The 15,648-nt window shown below is 48.2% G+C and overlaps 1 protein-coding gene across 3 annotated transcripts in view; it reads right to left on the bottom strand.

Annotated features, from left to right (window-relative positions):
* Nucleotides 1–719: 719 nt before the first annotated feature.
* Nucleotides 720–15,648, bottom strand: part of NME4 (NME/NM23 nucleoside diphosphate kinase 4) — a 26,090-nt gene continuing 11,161 nt past the window's right edge. The window contains exons 1-6 of one of the 3 annotated variants that reach the window (XM_084763118.1): nt 5,410–5,526; nt 4,256–4,341; nt 4,003–4,136; nt 3,747–3,848; nt 3,506–3,618; nt 720–1,132 (exon numbers count right to left, since the gene is read on the bottom strand). In XM_084763118.1, the coding sequence (XP_084619244.1) occupies nt 1,009–1,132; nt 3,506–3,618; nt 3,747–3,848; nt 4,003–4,136; nt 4,256–4,334 (552 nt within the window). In that variant the 5' untranslated portion in view covers nt 4,335–4,341; nt 5,410–5,526 and the 3' untranslated portion in view covers nt 720–1,008. The other 2 variants (XM_084763117.1, XM_084763119.1) reach the window with 2 other exon arrangements.

Here is a 15,648-nt window from a genome sequence, read left to right as displayed (position 1 = left end):
GCTGCACCTTCTCTCAGAAGAATCAGACTGGCAGGAGCAATGACTCCACCAGACAAAGAACCTCGTTTAAATTCTTGATTTCATGGTCTCTGGACTCTTGCCTGGTTGATATATATTTACCAAAGTCAAGGGATCTTCCTCCTGGGGGAGTAAAGCTGTAAGCTTCAAGTCTACTGTTTACAGCATGCGGAACAGCTCTCGTTAAAGTGTTTGAGTAAAGCAATGTCCTCCAGCTACGGGGACATCGGGGAGCATCATTGCTGTGGTGACCTATAGGATGCTCGGCCCTGCAGTCACACCAATGAAAGAAGCAGAATACGGTGGTAGCTGGGACCATGGTAGTAGTGATGCGGAGCATCGTAGAATTCTTGCCTTGACCTCCCACCTACCCCCAGAGGTCCTGGGGCAGGGATGCGAGGGTATAGGGTAGGTCCTGAAAGCAGGACTCCGTCGTGCTCAATGTTGTTACCCATGCTCGGTGGGACTTTTCCGGGATTCGGGTGCTCTGAGGTCACCTTTGTTTCTGTGGCTAACCTCGCATGCATGTTCCTGGAAGCCGGGCCAGTAAACGCCTGGGTTCACCAAGCTGGGAATGCATGGGATTGTTACCATGGTCTGTTGTTGGTGCCCTAGCGGGGACAAACAGACATTTATTTGTTCACATCTCCCCACGAGAGGTCACACAATGCTGAGATGGCAGAAATAATAAGTATACTGTCCCCATTTTTAAGCATAACATTTTAATATCTCTCTTTTGAGGCAGGTGAAGTCACCTTTGACAGTGGTGCCCAAAAGGCTGTCTGGCACTTTGGTATGGAAAGATATGGCCCAATATCGTGCTGGCTTTGGATACAAAAAGGCACATAAAGTTGAGGCTTAGACTCCCCTGGACTGGAGTTGGACCAAGGGTGAACAGGAGTGGTTTGGGAAGGGTGTGGGCTTGAGTTCTTGTTGACAGAGGTAGCTGGTCATGGGTGGGCGCTGAAGTACAAGGGGCAGTTCAGACCCTCAGGCTGGGTAGCAGCTGCCGTGGTGACCACCGTCTGCCCAGTTCAACAGTTCGCTGCTCTCAAACCACAGTTGGATCTCCCTCTGGGCCCCCTCCACAGAATCACTAGCATGGATGACGTTCCTGTGAGAGGTGGAAAAGGCGAAGTCTGTGCTGCAGTGAGTGGGCCCCAGAGATAACTTGCCTCTAGCCTCCTGCCCTCTGTCGGGGGACTAAGAGGAATGTAGAGAAAAGAAAGGGATTTGGGAGCTGCTGATGGTGCTACAAGCCTCTAACACCAGCACAGAAGAAGCTGAGCTGGCAGGATTGCCTTGAGTTCATGGCCAAACTTGGAAAGGAAGAGATGGGCTGCAGAGACAGCTCAGCAGCTAAGAGCACATCCCACTCTGGCGGAGAGCTGGAGGTTGGTTCCCAGCACCCAAACAGACGGCTCACAACTAACTACCTTTAAGTCCAGCCCCAGGGCATCTAGCACCCTCTTCTGGCCTCCAGAGGTACTGCAGGCACATGCACAGACACTCAACACACCCACACGTACAGTTAAAAAGGGAGATGAGGGCCAGAGACTTTAGCTTCATTGGTAGAGTGCTTGCCTACCATGCACAAAACCCTGAATTGAATTCAATCTCCAGCACTGTAGTCCTGTAAACAGGAGGTAGAGGCAGGGAGCTCACAAACTCATGGCTGAGCTGGGCATGGTGGCGCACACATTTAATCCCAGCACTCTGGAGGTGGATCACTGTGAGTTCGAGGCCAGCCTGGTCCTCAGAGGGAGTTCCAGGATAGCCAAGGCTAACATAGAGAAACCCTGTCTTGAAAAAACAAAAACAGCAACAACAAGAAAAAAACCCTCAAAAAAAAAAAAAAAAGAAAAGAAAAGAAAAAGAAAAGAAAAAAACCCTCATGGCTGTCCTCAGCAATATAATCAGTTTGAAACCAGCCTGGGTTACACGAGATCCTGTCTGAAATAAATGAAGGGGAGGAGGAAGAGAGAGTGGGTGGGCAACAGTGGGGGCTGGAAATCTGCATCTAGCCTGGCCTCCGGTTCTCGCAAGTTCGGGGGCCACCTTCTGAGAACTGCCTCTCCCTACCAGTTATCAGAGCCAACCCTCATGGTTGTCGACCAAAACATAATACTGAAGAGGTTTTCAGTCAGACATGGTAGCATACAGTAAGGTCAACACCCAAGGCAGTAGAGGCAAGAGGATCAGGAGTTCGTGACAGCCTGAGCTACACACGAGCTCAAAGCTAGACTGGGCTTGCTGAGAATTTATCTCAAACATAAGTAAATAATGCCGGGTGTGGTGGCGCACGCCTTTAACCCCAGCACGTGAGGGGCACAGGCAGGTGGATTGCTGTGAATTTGAGGCCAGCCTGGTCTACAAAGTGAGTCCAGGACAGCCAAGGCTACACGAAGAAACCCTGTCTCAAAAAACAAAAACCAAACCAAACCAAAATGAGCAAATAAATAAATGAAATGAAAATTAAAAAGTTGGGGGACTGGAGAGACGGCTCAGAGGTTAAGAGCACTGGCTGCTCTTCCAGAGGTCCTGAGTTCAGTTCCCAGCAACCACAGGGTGGCTCACAACCATCTATAATGAGATCTGGTGCCCTCTTCTGGTGTACAGGTGTACATGCAGGCAGAACACTGTGTAAGTAATAAATAGATAAATTTTTTTTTTTTAATTTAAAAGTTGGGCTGAAGAGATGGCTCAGAGGTTAAGAGCACTGGCTGCTCTTCTAAAGGTCCTGAGTTCAATTCCTAGCAACCACATAGTGTACATAATTAATAAATAAATCTTTAAAAATAAAAACAGTTTTTTCCCTCTTGGTTTTTCAAGACATGGTTTTTCTGTGTAGCCTTGGCTATCCTGAACTCACTTTGTAGACCAGGCTGGCCTCGAACTCACAGCGATTCACCTGCCTTTGCCTCCTGAGTGCTGGGATTAAAGGTATACACCACTACGCCCAGCCGAAAATAAAACGTTTTTTAAAAATCTTATAGCAGAGGCTGGAGAGATGGCTCAGTGGTTAAAAGCACTGCCTGCTCTTCCAAAGGTCCTGAGTTCAATTCCCAGCAACCCCGTGTTGGCTCCTAACCATCTGTAATGTGATATGGTGCCCTCTTCTGGCTTGCAGGAGTACATGCAAGCAGAGCACTGTATACATAATAAATAAATAAATCTTTTTAAAAAAATATTATAGCAAACACCCCATTATCAGAAGTCTTCTGACTTTAAGCATGGCAAGACACCTACTTGCCAAGGATCTTTTTTTTTTTTTTTTTTTTTTTTTTTTTTTTTTTAGCCAGAGCTTCTCTATGTACTTGTCCTGGAACTTGTTCTGTGAACGGGCTGACCGGCATCAAACTCAGAGATCTGCCTGCCTCTGGCAGCTCCCCAGTGCTGGGATTAAAGGCGAGCACCACCACACCCCAGCTAATACTGGCCTTCCTTACCACACATTGGGAGACTAAGGGTGTCAGGGCGTCCATACCTGCTGATGTGGACGCTGAAGTCTCCCCTGATTGTCCCAGGGGCTGCCTCTGTGGAGTCAGTATGTCCTATCATGGCCCTTGAGATGTGGACCACATTGTGCCCTTCCCAGACCTGCAGCACAGATATGAAGGTTAGAGAGAAGTCTAGGGGCCCGGGGGCCCTGGGCTCAGTCCAAGCCCTTTCCTTTACTTGGGGGAGGACACCCAGACACCCAATCCGTCGCTCCCGCCCTGCTGTACCATGGCCACCACAGGCCCAGAGCTCATGTAGGTGATGAGGGCTGGGTAGAATGGTTTCCTCCGGAGGTCCCGGTAATGCTCAGCAAGGAGGTTCTCTGGTGCCTGTGTGGAAAGAACCCTTGGAGAGTAAACCCCCAATTGGTGTCCTGAGTTTGGGGCACCTTTTGGACACAACTACAGAAGCTGGCCCCCCGTGTGGTCTCCTCCCAGTCCTTGCAGCTGCAGTGCTGGGAGACTTTTGGGGCACCACGGATACCTGCAACATCTTCATCCCCACAAGCTTGAAGCCCCGCCTCTCAAAGCGTTGTATCACAGCCCCCACTAGCCGCCGCTGCACCCCATCTGGCTTCACAGCAACCAGGGTCCGCTCCTGAGGCCGGGAGGGCCCTCCTGTAAAAGAGGCAACGTCAGGGGTGAGGATGGGCCACATTTTCAGGTCTCTCTCACCTAGATCCCTGACAGAGGCTCAGACATGGCGGGACATGGCGGGACAGGAAAATGTTACCCACCACCACGCAGGCAGGTCTGGAAGAACAAACACCAACAGGGCCAGCCCTGGCAGTAGCAGAAGCTGCCCAGTGTGGACATGGTTTCCCTTAAAAAAAAAAAAAAAGGCTCAGATAACTTAGGGGCCAGAGAGGCCTCGTGATCATGTCCCCCTGGGAAGAAAACTTGAATCTAGCCTCGTGTGACTCCAGGGTCCCACACTGCCCTTTAGGTGTGGATACATGGCGTGAAGCCAATTAGAGTTACTGCACCACGTCTAGGCGGGCCGAGTCCTGGGAACCAAGGGAAAAGGGCTTGAGAAGGACGAGGATGCGGGATGATCTACACTGCAGGGCAGGAACTCAGCTGCCAGGCGGGGAGCAGGCTGCCCCTCAGAGCACTGTCAGGGCACTGAGCGGCTCCTCCAAGACCAAACGCTACTTCTGGGAGGGTCCTCGCCCCTGGTAGTCTCACAAAAACCGTGCCAAAGTTAGGAGAAACACTAAGAGTTTAGAAAGGGGCCCGGGCGTGGTGGCGCGCGCCTTTAATGCCAGCACTCGGGAGGCAGAGGCAGGCGGATCGCTGTGAATTCCAGGGCAGCTTGGTCTACAAAGTAAGTCCAGGACAGCCAGGGGCTACACATAGAAAGCCTGTCTCAAAAAAAGAGTTTAGATCCAGGACAGCCAAGGCTACACAGAGAGACCCTGTCTCGAAAAACAAAAACAAAACAAAACAAAAAAAAAGAGTTTAGAAAGGAGGGGCCAGGCTCCATCCTCAGGCCATGATGGATGCCCACTAAACAGGGTGACTAAAACCCCAGGCAGGAAGTCTCGCTAATTTGCTTATTCCTCAAACGGAGACGACAGGAGACCCAGGGTAGCCCCAGAACTCTGACGCCTGCTGGTCTGTGCCTTGGTGACACTATTCAATTTCCAGGGTTCATGAAAGGAACGCCGCCGGTCATTTGACTCTCAGAAAGGCACCCCATGAATGGGTAGCAAGGGCCGAGCCCCCAGGAAGTGGCCGGGTTGTCTTAGGCCTGCTCTGGCTCAGGCTGGCTTTCAAGACCCTGGGGACAACGGCTCCGTGAGGAGGACGTGATCCCGCACCCTTGGGAGTCACGAGTCTGCTAGTCTCCCCGCCTAGGCTTTGGCTTTCTTCTGCTAAAAGCCCTGACCCTAGCTGCTGAGAGTTGCGCTTGCACTGTCCTCCGGGACAAAAACCGAGCTTTCGGCTGCTGCACGTGCGCAAACAAAGGCCGCGCAGCCGCCATCCGCCCAGCTCCCCGCGAGCGTAGGACTCACCGGAACTGGGGCGCACCAGCAGGCCTGGAAAGCGTGGCCCGCACAACAACGCCCGCAGCGCGGCGCGCCCAAACAGGCAGCCCATGGTGCGGGCTGGAGGGGCGCGGGATGCAGCGCGCAGAGGGCAGAGGGCGGTGTCACACTTCGGCCCGCCTCGCCCCGCCTCCACCCCAGGGGCCCGGTGGGGCCCCCTACACCCTGTCTCCCCCACTACTAATCTTCTTAGAATCAGGAGGAAAAAACGGGTAGTGGGCAGCTCAGTGACAGAGCGCTTGGCTGTCCTGCGCAGAGCCTTTGGCTTGACCTCCCCACTTCTGCAGGGAAATAAAAAAGAAATATCTACGTGTGTGTGTGTATGTATGTATGTATGTATGTGTATGTATGTATGTATGTATGTATGTATATACAAAAAATGCAATCAACTATTCAGTTTTTAGATTATACTTGTCTTCGTACCATACAGTCAAATACTGTTAAGTACACTTTATGGAGACGTAGCCCTCGTAAATACCAACTGGCTGTTTAACTGGGTTTAGCAATTGGACTATTTCTCAATTCTGTTACTATATCCTTAACTTTCAGAATATTTGTTTATTTATTGGAATTAATTTTTTTCTTTTTAAATATTTATTTATTTTTTTCTCTGAGTGCTCTATCTGCATGTCCACCTGCAGGCCAGAAGAGGGCGTCAGATCACCTTATAGATGGTTGTGAGCCACCGCGTGGTTGCTGGGAACTGAACTCAGGATCTCTGGAAGAACAGACAGTGCTCTTAACCGCTGAGCCATCTCTCCAGCCCGTAATTTTTTATCTTAAGCATTTTTCTTTTTCTTTCTTTCTTTCTTTCTTTCTTTTATTTTTTTCGAGACAGGGTTTCTCTGTGTAGCCTTAGCTGTCCTGGACTAGCTTTGTAGACCAAGCTGGCCTCGAATTTACAGCGATCCGCCTGCCTCTGCCTCCCGAGTGCTGGGATTAAAGGCGTACACCACCACCGCATTTTTCTTTTGGATCTATCTACCTACCTACCTACCTACCTACCTACCTATTTTACAAACTGGGCAATAGTGATGTCTGTCTGTAATCCCAGGACTCTGGAGGTAGAAGCAAGCAGATCTCTGAGAAACTCTGCCTCAAACCCTCAGTCTCAACCTCCTTCCCCCAGAACATACGTTTGTGTACAATCTACAGTTGTGAGCTGACAAGCCTGGGTGCTGGGGACCGAACTCAGGTCTCTGGAAGAGCAGGAAGTGCTCTAAACCACTCAGCCATCTCCCCAGCCCCATTTGGTTTTAATTTTCTGTGTATGTTGTTTGTCTGAATGTATCCCTGTGCACCGGATGTGGAAGCTGGGAATTGGTTTCGTTTGTTTTTATGACCAAGGTGTATTCCTGTTGATGTCCCTGAACTCCATATGTAGCAGATGCCGGTCTTGAACTTTTTTTTTTTTTAAGATTTATTTATTATTTATACAGTATCCTGCCCACACGTGTGCCTGCCCACCACAAGAAGGCACCAGATCTCATTACAGATGGTTGTAAACTACCCATGCTTCCCATGTCATCAGTGCTGGGATTACAGGAATGCTCTCCCGGACTAGGGTCAAAGCATTTAATTTTTTATTTTATTTTATTTTAGTGTGTGTGTGTTTGTGTGTGTGTGTGTGTGTGTGTGTGTGTGTGTGTGTGTGTGTGTACAGGGTTTCTCTTAGACTAGGCTGGCCTCAAACTCAGAGATCTGCCTGCCTCAGCCTCCCAAGTGCTGGGGTTAAAGGTGCACACCACTGCCCAGCTTCATTTAACTTTTTAAATTTATTTTTATTTTTTAAACTTTTTTAAAAAAGATTTTTTTCATTTACAGTATGAGTACTCTATTTGCATTTACACCTGTATGCTAGAAGAGGGCATTAGATGACATTACATATGGCTGTGAGCCACTATGTGGTTGCCAGACATTGAACTCAGGACCTCTGGAAGAGCAGACAGTGCTCAAGCCATCTCACCAGCCCCCTATTGTGAAACAGACTGCCTGAATTTTAAAAATTGGTCAAGTGAGCTATGGTGGCACACACCTTTAATCCCAGCACTCAGGAGACATAGGCAGGAGGATCTCTGTGAGTTTGAGGACAGCCTGGTCTACAGAACGAGCTCCAGGACAGCCGTGGTTACACAGAGAAACCCTGTCTCAAAAACTCTAAAAAAAAAATTTTTTTTTAAATTTAAAATCTGCCCAAATTTTGGGAGTGGTGACTTGCAACATCAAGCAAGCTCTGTATTTCTTCTTCTTCTTCTTCTTCTTCTTCTTCTTCTTCTTCTTCTTCTTCTTCTTCTTCTTCTCTCCAAACAGGGTTTCTTTGTGTAATAGTCCTGGCTTCTGTCCTGCACTTGCTTTGTAGACCAGGCTGGCCTCAAACTCACAGAGATCCACCTGCCTCTGCCTCCCGAGTGCTAGGATTAAAGGTGTGTGCCATTGTGCCTGGCTTTGATTCTATTATTATTATTATTATTATTATTATTATTATTATTACTTTTAATTTATATGTTTGTACTGGAATGAGTTTGTGTAAATCACACACACGCAGGTGTCCTCAAAGGCCAGAGGATATCAAGTTATAAACTGTTGTAAGTGACCATATAGGTACTGGAAACTAATTCAAGGTCTACTGCAAGAACAGTAAATACTATTAACCATTGAGCCATCACTCTGTACTGATTCTTTTGTTTGTTTGTTTGTTTTTCAAGACAGGGTTTCTCTGTGTAGCCTTAGCTGTCTTACTTAGACTCACTTTGTAGACCAGGCTGGCCTCAAACTCTCAGTGATCTGCCCGCCTCCTGCCTCTGCCTCCCGAGTGCTGGGATTAAAGGCATGTGCCACGATGCCCAGCTCTCTGTACTCATTCTTTTTTTTTTTTTTTTGAGACAGGGTTTCTCTGTGTAGCCTTGGCTGTCCTGGACTCACTTTGTAGACCAGGCTGGCCTCGAACACACAGAGATCCACCTGCCTCTGCCTCCCGAGTGCTGGGATTAAAGAGGTGTGCCACCAAGCCCGGCTCTGTACTCATTCTTAAGGTTCACTGGGCTGTTTGAATTTGTTGATTAATGTCTTTCTTCAAATTTGAAAAATATAGATATTTCAACCAATTCTTTTTTCTGCTTCGTTCTCTTATTCTCTTTCCTGTTCTCTTGGAGCGCTAAGTTCCCTCCTCACTCCTGCTAAGGTTACGGCTGAAGGCATGCAGGGGCGAGGGCTGCGCCTCTGTGGAGAGCCCATCTGCCAGGCTGGAGGCATGCAGGGGTGAGGGCTGCGCCTCTGTGGAGAGCCCAGCTGCCAGGCTGGAGGCATGCAGGGGTGAGGGCTGCGCCTCTGTGGAGAGCCCAGCTGCCAGGCCCGGTAAAGTGATGCCTCCAAGCCAAAGTACAATGCTTGATGACCTCTGTCCCTGCATTGCTTGGAATGAGCGAAACCACTTCCTCTGGTCCCCTGTTCCAGCACAGAGGGACCTTACTCCAGCCTTAGCACAGGCCGAATGTTTGCTTGAGGTTGCTGCCTGCACTGTTTATCTTCTGCTTCATCAGTACCCAACATCCAAGACAAGAGAGGTAAATTAGTCCACTTAATGGTTAATTTTGGTAGTCAGTGGACTAAGATCTCAAGTTATCTTAAGAGACAAGCCCCTGGACTGGTCTGTGAGAGCTCTACTAGGAAGTATTAACAGACAGGGAAGACCCACCCTCAGAGTAGCAGCACCTAATTTGGGGGCTGGGTGTGGCGGCCGCGCCACCGAGGTACCGAGTGGAGGGCGAGGGACTGCAGACACACACTCATGCACACACACACACACACACACACACACACACACACACACACTAACACAGTGGGTCCTTTGTGCTAAGAGAGCAGCAGCCGCAGCAGCAGCCACGGCAGCGGTTTATTATTCTTGTTCGTCCCTTCAGAGTTCCAAAGAGCCTTCTTATAGGCAGCAAAACAAGAATCTTCCTCCCAGGTGAAATCCCTCAAGAGGTGATTGCACACAGCAGGAAAAGTCTTGAGGAAGGGAGGGGTGCATTCTCAGAGCAGTAAACATGACTAGCTAACCAAGATAAACACAGACATGGAAGCTGCTAGAAACAGGACATGAAACAGCAAGACAGGCAGGCAGCCCAGTCGGGCCTGGTTCCTACACTGGGGGCAAACATAAAGAGGTCAGAGGTAAGAGCTGGGCTGCTTGCTAGCCATGAGGGCACTCAACCTTTAATCACAGCACTCAGGAGGCAGAGGCAGGTGGATCTCTGAGTTTGAGGCCAGCCTGGTCTACAGAGTGAGTCCAGGACAGCCAGGGCTACAAAGTGAAACCTTGTCTCAAAAAAACAAAGGAATAAACAAACAGGGACTGGAGAGATGGTTCAGAGGTTAAGAGCACTGGCTGCTCTTCCAGAGGTGGTGAGTTCAATTCCCAGCAACCACATGGTGGCTCACAACCATCTATAATGTGATCTGATGCCCTCTTTTGAACTGCAGGTGTACATGCAGGCAGAGCACTGTATACATATTAATAAATAAATAGTTTTTAAAAATGAAGAAACAGGAGCTGGAGAGATGGCTCAGAAGTTAAGAACACTGACTGCTCTTCCAGAGGTCCTGAGTTCCCAGCAACCACACGGTGGCTCACAACCATCCATAACGTGATCTGATGCCCTCTTCTGGCCTGGAGGCATACATGCAGCCAGAGCACTGTACATGTAATAATAATAAATAAATATTAAAACAAGCAAAAACAAAAATAAAACAAATTGCGGAGCACTGAGTGGTGGGGAAAGGGCGGTGCTATTGTGATGGGAATTAGCTACATGAATAAAAATGTGTAAATGACAACATCGATTAACCCAAAGTGAATAGGAAATGGAGAAAGAAGGGCTGGTGGGGCAGCTCAGTGAGTAAAGGCCCTTGCTGCTGGAGGATGCAGCCTAAGGACCAGAGTTCAGTCCTCAGCAGCACATAGAGGAGGAAGGTGGGAACTGACTCCAAGGCTGTCCAGTGGCCTCCACAATGTACTGTGCCACGCAGCATACAGATCTACATCGTACACATGTGCACATATAACGATGACGACGATGATGATGACGATGATGATGATGATAGGGCTAAGCATGATGACATCCAATTGTAGTCTCAACACTTTGGAGAGACAGGTGGATCTCTGTGAGTTTGTGGCCAGTATGGTCTACATAGTGAGTCCCAGCCAGGGCTACATAGTGAGACCCTCTGGGAGAGAGAAGGCGAAGACACACACACACACACACACACACACACACACACACACACTCACAAACAGAAAACAAAAGAGAGAGAAGACAGGGTGGGGAGTGGGGGGGGGGCTTAATCCTTACTTAGAACACAGGGTTTCCCTGTGTAGCCTTGGCTGACTGTCCCTGGACACACTTTGTAGACCAAGCTAGCCAGGAACTCACAGCGATCCCCCTGCCTCTGCCTCCTGAGTGCTGGGGTTAAAGGCATGCGCCACTGCGACCAGCTAAGCACACTAGTCTTTAAGGCTGATTAGAATTGGGCTCAGCCAAAAAAAAAAAAAAAAAAAAAAAAAAAAAAAGCCAGCCATGGTGGCGTACTCCTTTAATCCCTCCTGTTTGGATCAAATCGTTTCTTCCTCCGCAGAAAACTGAACTGCTGGCAACTACAGAACGGAAGGCAGGGACCCGGAGGATACTTAAGTCTGGGTCCAAGGCATCAGCACCACTGCTGTATCCCGTTTTACAGGGTGCTACAGATGAAGAGTTAATTTTTCCTCCGCCTCCCTATCCTTCCCCTCCGCAGCGGCCACTTCCGCAGGAGGAATCTATGGCTCCGCAGGAGTCCCCGTCACCTCCTCCAGAACCACCATCGCCAGATACAACTCAGACATGGTCACGACCAGCTCAGGGAACTAGAGGTTTAAAAAAAGGCCACCCCGCAAAGCCCGGACTTTACCTGAAGAGCAGCCGGTCCTGCAGATAGGAACGGCCATCAGCCCTTATCATTGGCTGTTTGCTACTAGTGACCCCTGTAATTGGAGGACCCAGAATGCTCCATTCTCTGAAATCCCCAAGAGTTTATTAGTTTACTAGAAACTGTTTTGTTCACTCATCAGCCAGCATGGGACGATTGCCAGCAATTGTTACAGGTTCTGTTTACAGCAGAGGAAAGGAAACTATCCAAATGGAAGCCAGGGAATTGGTACCGGGCACCACTGGAGTTCTCGCTACAGTGGTGATGCTGGCTTTCCGTTGGCTAGACCTGAATTGGATTATAGTACTGTTGAAGGTAAGGAAGGGGAGACTCTCGGTTCATCGCCAGACTCTGTTGGTAGGTCTCAAAGTAGCCGCTCTTAGGCCAACTAATTTGTTTAGGGTATATGATATTAGTCAGGGATCAGACGAAAGCCCAGCTGCATTCTTGGAGCGAATCATGGATGCCTTCCGCAGGTACACTCCATTAGGTCCTGAGGCTAAAAAAAATACAGCCGCTGTGGTCAGGGCTTTCTTCAACCAGTCTGCAACAGACATAAAGAAAAAGCTGCAGCCTGGCGTGGTGACGCACACTTTTAATCCCAGCACTCGGAAGGCAGAGGCAGGCGATAGCTGTGAGTTCAAGGCCAGCCTGGTCTACAAAGCGAGTCCAGGACAGCCAAGGCTACAAGCTTCACAGAGTAGAGAGATTGGGCGAAAAGAGCCTGAGACTTAGTAACTGTGGCAGAAAAAGTGTCTAATAATAGGGACAGTGCAGAGAAAAAGCAAATAAAAGCAGAAGGAAAAAAAAAGGCAGCACAGGGACTTGGCGAGAATTCTGCTAGGAGCCGCCGCAGATCCAGAAGACTGGAGGAGGCGTCTGTGTCAGGAAAAGACGGTAAGGAACAATTCCAGAAGAAAGAGCCACCCCAGTCAAGGAAGAGCCAGTGTGCATTCTCCAAGGAAGAAGGACGCTGGGCAAGTGAACGCCCTAAGAAGAAGGCCCATGGGTACAGGGAGCCACTGGGGTGAAACAATATCCATGGACTACCAGAAGGACGGTGGACTTGGGAGGGGGCCAGGTAGCCTGTTCTTTTATGCTCATAACAGAATGCTCCTACCCCTCGTTGGGGCAGGCAGGATCTATTAACCAAACTGGGAGCCCAAATACACTCCCCCCACCCCTGGTTTTTCGAGACAGGGTTTCTCTGTGTAGCCTTGGCTGTCCTGGACTCACTTTGTAGACCAAGCTGGCCTCGAACTCACAGTGATCCACCTGCCTCTGCCTCCCAAGTGCTGGGATTAAAGGTGTGCGCCACCATGCCTTCTTTCTTTCTTTCTTTCTTTCTTTCTTTCTTTCTTTCTTTCTAGAGTCTCACCGTGTAGTCCTGGCTGTCCTGGCCAGATCCAGATCTGCCTGCCTTAACTTCTGGAGTGCTAGGATTAAAAGCACTCAACCATCATGCATGGCTAAAAAAATAAAAATTAAAATTAAAGAGTTCCAGCAGAGTAGGGCATCCTCTGTGGTGGAATATTTGTGTTTGGAGGGGGAAAAAAAAGGATCTGGAGAGAGCTCAGTGGCTAAGTGTTGGCTGCGCATCCAGGAGGACCTGACTTCAGATCCTGCCACCCTCGTACCAGGCCAGCTTTGTTGTTGTTGTTTTTTAAGGTTTTATTTTTTTAATTTTATTTATGAGTGCTCTATCTGCATGTGCACCTGCACGCCAGAAGAGGGCATCAGATCCCAGTATAGATGGTTATGAGCCACCCTGTGGTTGCTGGGAATTGAACTAAGGAAGAGCAGACAGTGCTCTTAACCTCTGAGCCGTCTCTCCAGCCCCCAGGCCAGCTGGCATGTAATGTGTGCCTCTAGCCCTGTGCTCTCTGAAGCCTGCCAGCTGCCAGTCTAGTGGAGAAATGGAGCAACAGGATCAGGTAGAGACCCCCACCACATAAGAATAGGTCAGAGAGTAGTGGAGAGCACGACCCCCTTCCCGGTCCTCCATGAGGCACACACATACATATACCTGCACACATGCACACACAACACACAAACAGGAATTAAGGGGAGGAAGTCCAAGACCTGAGTTTGATCCTGTGACCTTGCATAAAATTAGGAGGAGTTGGATTGGAGAGATGGCACAACAGTTAGGAACACTGGCTGCTCTTCCAGACGTCCTGAGTTCAATTCCCAGCAACTCCATGGGTGTTCATAACCATCTATAATGAGATCTGGTTCCCTCTTCTGTCCTGCAAGCACACATCAGGCAAAAGACTGTATACATAATAAATACATCTTTTTTTTTTTAAGTGGAAGTTGGGGCTGGAGAGGTGGCTCAGTGGTTAAGAGCACTGACTGCTCTTCCAGAGGTCCTGAGTTCAATTCCCAGCAACCACATGGTGGCTCACAACCATCTATAATGTGATCAGATGCATACTATATACATAATAAGTAAATTTAAAAAAAAAGTGTAAGTTGTCCTCCACACTCTACGACACATTCCATCCATCATGCATATATACAGTATGAAATGGTTTTTACACTGATTTTTGTTATTTGAGTGTGTATGTGTATTTGTGTACATGGGTATGTAGATGTCATTGCAGGTGCCCTCAGAGACCACAGGAGTCTGAGTCCCTTGGAGCTGGAGTCACAGGCAGTTGTGAGCTGCCCAACGTGAGTTCTGGAACTCAAACTCTGGTCGTCTACAACAGCAGTATGTGCTCCTACCCACTGAGCATTTCTCCAGTTCATAAAAAATAATTTTTAGACCAAGAAGAGACTTGATACCCTATGAGCATATAAAGGGGGAGGAAGTCCCCCTCAGTCACAGTCATAGGGGAGGGGAGTAAGGGGAAAATGGGAGGGAGGGAGGAATGAGAAGATACAAGGGATGGGATAACTATTGAGATATAATATGAATAAATTAATAAAAAATAAATAATAATAAAAAATAATAATTTTTAGGGGATGGAGAGATGGCTCAGAGGTTAAGAGCACTGCCTGCTCTTCCAAAGGCCCTGAGTTCAATTTCCAGCAACCACATGATGGCTCACAACCATCTATAATGAAATCTGCTGCCCTCTTCTGGCCTGAAGGCACACATGCAGGCAGAACACTGTATACATAATAAATAAATCTTTTTTAAAAAATATTTTTTAGCTGGGCGTGGTGGCGCACGCCTTTAATCCCAGCACTCAGGAGGCAGAGGCAGGCAGATCGCTGTGAGTTCGAGGCCAGCCTGGTCTACAAAAGCGAGTCCAGGACAGCCAAGGCTACACAGAGAGACCTGTCTCGAAAAACCAAAAAAAAAAAAAAAAAAAAAAAAATATATATATATATATATTTTTTTTTTTTTTTAAAGCCTACCCTATTTTTTGGACTATAACACGCATTTCCCCCAAAAGTGGGTGGAGGGAATTAGGGTGTGCCTTATGGTCCAATTGTTGTTTTTTACTGTCTTTCTTGTTTTACTGCTCTATAAACTGGGTGCATCTTATGGTCAGGTGTGTCTTATGGTCTGAAAAATATGGTACTTTATCATTATAGAGTATGAATTTCATATTTTCTTCTCAGAAAGTGATCCTTATGAACTCATAGACGGTATTTGAATTTGCTTTTTCTTTCTTTTTTTTGGGGGGGGTAGTTGAATTTGAAAAAAAGAAGTTTCTTTTAATATAAGCAAACTTTTTTTAGTTTTTCAAGACAGGGTCTCTCTGTGTTAGCCCTGGCTTGTCCTGGACTTGCTTTGTAGACCAGGCTGGCCTTGAACTCAGGGATCCGCCTGCCTCTGCCTCCCAAGTGCTGGGATTAAAGGCGTGCGCCACCACCGCCCGGCTATATTTGGAAATCTTATGCTGGTAGAATAAGGTTTAAAAGACCAATTGTTAGATATTGATTTATTGACTTGTTTAGTGATTTACTTAGAGCTCCGCCTGTGTCGCTCATTTGCTAACTTCTGTTGCGGCCTGAACAGAGTGGCCTGGAGGAACGGCTGAAGGTGTGGGCCGCTGCTCTTAACCTGCTGAGTGCCATGTGTGCTTCTGTGAAGCAGTTTCTGCTAGCCTGGCCCCTATAAAATGAGAATGGAAATTGGATCTGGGACTGAGGTCTTT

This window comes from Acomys minous, assembly GCF_964271855.1.
Source record: "Acomys minous genome assembly, chromosome: 16".
Taxonomy (NCBI): domain Eukaryota; kingdom Metazoa; phylum Chordata; class Mammalia; order Rodentia; family Muridae; genus Acomys; species Acomys minous.
The sequence above is the reverse complement of the archived record's forward strand: the minus strand, read 5'-3'. Positions and strand labels throughout refer to the sequence as shown.